The sequence below is a fragment of the Primulina huaijiensis genome, unplaced genomic scaffold (genome assembly GCF_012295235.1).
Source record: "Primulina huaijiensis isolate GDHJ02 unplaced genomic scaffold, ASM1229523v2 scaffold207338, whole genome shotgun sequence".
In the NCBI taxonomy this organism is placed as follows: domain Eukaryota; kingdom Viridiplantae; phylum Streptophyta; class Magnoliopsida; order Lamiales; family Gesneriaceae; genus Primulina; species Primulina huaijiensis.
In genome coordinates this window covers 1-2,704 of record NW_027354822.1, presented here as the reverse complement: position 1 = coordinate 2,704, position 2,704 = coordinate 1, and the positions used below count along the sequence as shown (strand labels likewise).

Here is a 2,704-nt window from a genome sequence, read left to right as displayed (position 1 = left end):
GCTCAGCTGCTGATAGAGAAAGAAACCGTTGATGGAGAAGAGTTCATGAGCCTCTTCATTGATGGGAAAGCTGAACTCTACGTCGCTTGATCATGTAAAGAATATTAATGGAAAAGTTTATGTATATTGAGGTCTAAATGCCAGTTGTACACACATGCAGAGCGTATTAGAGTGAATAATTATGCAGAAATCTACAATAGTGAATTTGAATGCCTCGACATTATTCAATTTTGAACAAAGATACCCCAACTTCATCATCTTTTCCGCCTCATTATTCTTTTCTCCATTAGTTACACTCACCTTCCTAATTCGATCGGAGCGAGTTTATCGGGCAAATTTTCTTTCTTAGCACGATCTTTGTATGCATGTGAATGTTACCAAGAACCAATTCGCAGTAATCTGATAGAATGAGATTTGGGAAAAAAATTGGGAAGTAACTATTTTGTTTTTTCAATTTTTTTATTTTTTATTTTTTATTTTTTATTTTTTATTTTTTATTTTATGATATCAACCTGAAATGCAGAAGTACGTGAGGACACCCTGTTTCACCTGTCATGTGCATCTTGCTTTAGTTTTGATGAAAGAAGACAACCTTTTTCCATCGGAGCAGAGACCAAATAATTGTAGTTTAATTTTGTTTAGCCCAAGTGATTAACACGTTCGCTGGTTCTGAGATGTGCAGAGGATCATTTATTGGAAACAACTCCACTTGTCCAATTATGTGGAGAAATTAATTATTTTAGCAATTATTGTACACTATTATTGTTCGGCAGCAGACGAGGCATGCTGCATTGCTTCTCGTCTCAATGAAAATCCGAGTCAAATTCGAGCATATTCTAAAGTTGATGAAACTCAAATTTCGCTAAAGTACAGTAATTTTCTTTCTAAATTTAAACTACCAACATAAGTTTGTTTGCTCTTAAGTTTTTTTTCCTAGTCCGACCACTTTAGATGCTGCTTGAGCTTTTTTTATAGTTTAAATAAAATAATATGAGATTAAGACGCGTAGCTGGTAACAACATAATGGAAACAAAGCCAAATACAGAACAGTATAAGAAATTTTATATACATTTTCACAAACAAAACTTTGCAAAATCACACAAAAAAATACACAATTTGCTTTAATTATTTGATTCTATTGTGTTAGAATATTGAGTAATGAAACCCTAGAATTGATCAAACTCCTGAAAACCCTCTCGCCCGACCCTTCAATCTCTACTATACGATCTTCCATTTCATGCATTTTCTTGCTCACATTTTTCACATCTTCCTCTGTTTTCTTCCTTAAACCCAACAAATTGTCTAAATTTATTTCTTCCAGTTCTTTAATTCCCTCTTCAGTCTTTACTTTCTTCTTGAAGCTGAGCCCAATGGAAGGCGGTTTTCGGAAGGGATAAGAGTTCGAAATCACGCCAAAAACCGTAGTTGAAATTACTATGGTGACTTTGATTACATCGTTTATGACTTCGATAAGCTCTGCTTCTTCATCATGCGATGACACCGCTGGCATGATCAGTTTTCCCATCGAATGAAAACTACAAACAAGATTGCTGATTTCTTTACCGATTCTGTTCAGATTTTTGGAATGCACAACGATTTTGCTGTCGTCTCTTCTTCTCACCTCGATTTGAGCTGCGGAACACTCCTCTTTTAACCTCAGGACCAGCGTCTGGAACATGCCGTAAACTTCGACGAATCGGAGGAAGTCTTCCAACAGCTTCTCCATCAAGTCGGCGTGTTGCCCGCCGCCTCGGAGGGATTCTCGAGTCTGGGGGAGTTGTAAAAGATCGTCGAGCAAATCGTGGACCATTTTCATCCGGGCCAAGCAGTCGCAGAGCCAACCAGAGGTTCTTAATCCGGATTCTGAAGTAGCCCGGTCGTTCAAGTCATCGACTTTGTCACGGAGCTGGGAAATTATCGGGTGTGATCGGCATGGCAGACTGGCGGATCTGGCATGAAGGGTTTTCTTGGGTTTTGCCGAATTGTATGAGGGGTGGTTATGAAAGGAGAGGGATCTGCGGAAATTGGTCACCATTTTTGATGCCATGAACGTCGTGTTTGTGGAATTGGTGATGTACTGCGAGGTTTGATGAACGAATTATGAGGCGTGTAGAGTATATAAATGGAGGAGCTGGCGACGAGTTAGGTAAACAAGGAGACGATCGCACGAGGGGATGGGATCCGCGAATAAATGCATGGCTGTCGGCCGGGTGGCATTGCATGTGGTGTCATTAAAAGCCAGTTAAGCTTAACTGTCGCTTTCATAATCTTGTGGCAGATCGATCAAGAGTGACTGAATGTGGTCTTTGAGTCAATTAATTTAATTGGAGAAGATAATTGTTTTTATTAATTTTTTTATTTTACAAAAATTTATTATGAAATCAATTTTTTTATTTGATGGTTAACTTGTGTTCTTAAAATTGGACTCACGTGCATTACTCTTTGCATTACGTGATTCAATCCAGCAAACAACATTTTGTTCGGAAAAAAGATAGATCCAATCAAATGATAAGAATTGAAATAATAATTTATCAGATTAAGTATTAAATTGAACTAACAGAACAATACAAAAACAATGATATGAATAGATTTGAATTGCTTAAACAATATAAGAGTGTAAGAAAATATTTTAATATATGATGTTGATATTTTTCTATCTATTACATCAATTAATTGATAAATATGTTCCTCAAATTAAAAACAT

At 36.8% G+C, this 2,704-nt stretch overlaps 1 protein-coding gene across 1 annotated transcript; it reads right to left on the bottom strand.

The window, feature by feature from the left end:
• Nucleotides 1–1,039: 1,039 nt before the first annotated feature.
• On the bottom strand, nucleotides 1,040–2,126 carry LOC140966607 (uncharacterized). The gene has a single exon (XM_073426866.1). It carries the CDS (start codon nucleotides 2,045–2,047, stop codon nucleotides 1,136–1,138), a length of 912 nt encoding a protein of 303 aa, XP_073282967.1. The 5' UTR covers nucleotides 2,048–2,126; the 3' UTR covers nucleotides 1,040–1,135.
• Between the last annotated feature and the right edge of the window lie 578 nt (nucleotides 2,127–2,704).

Excerpts from the sequence above, each read along its gene's own strand:
- LOC140966607 (XM_073426866.1), bottom strand. The coding sequence starts at position 2,047 with ATGGCATCAAAAATGGTGACCAATTTCCGCAGATCCCTCTCCTTTCAT.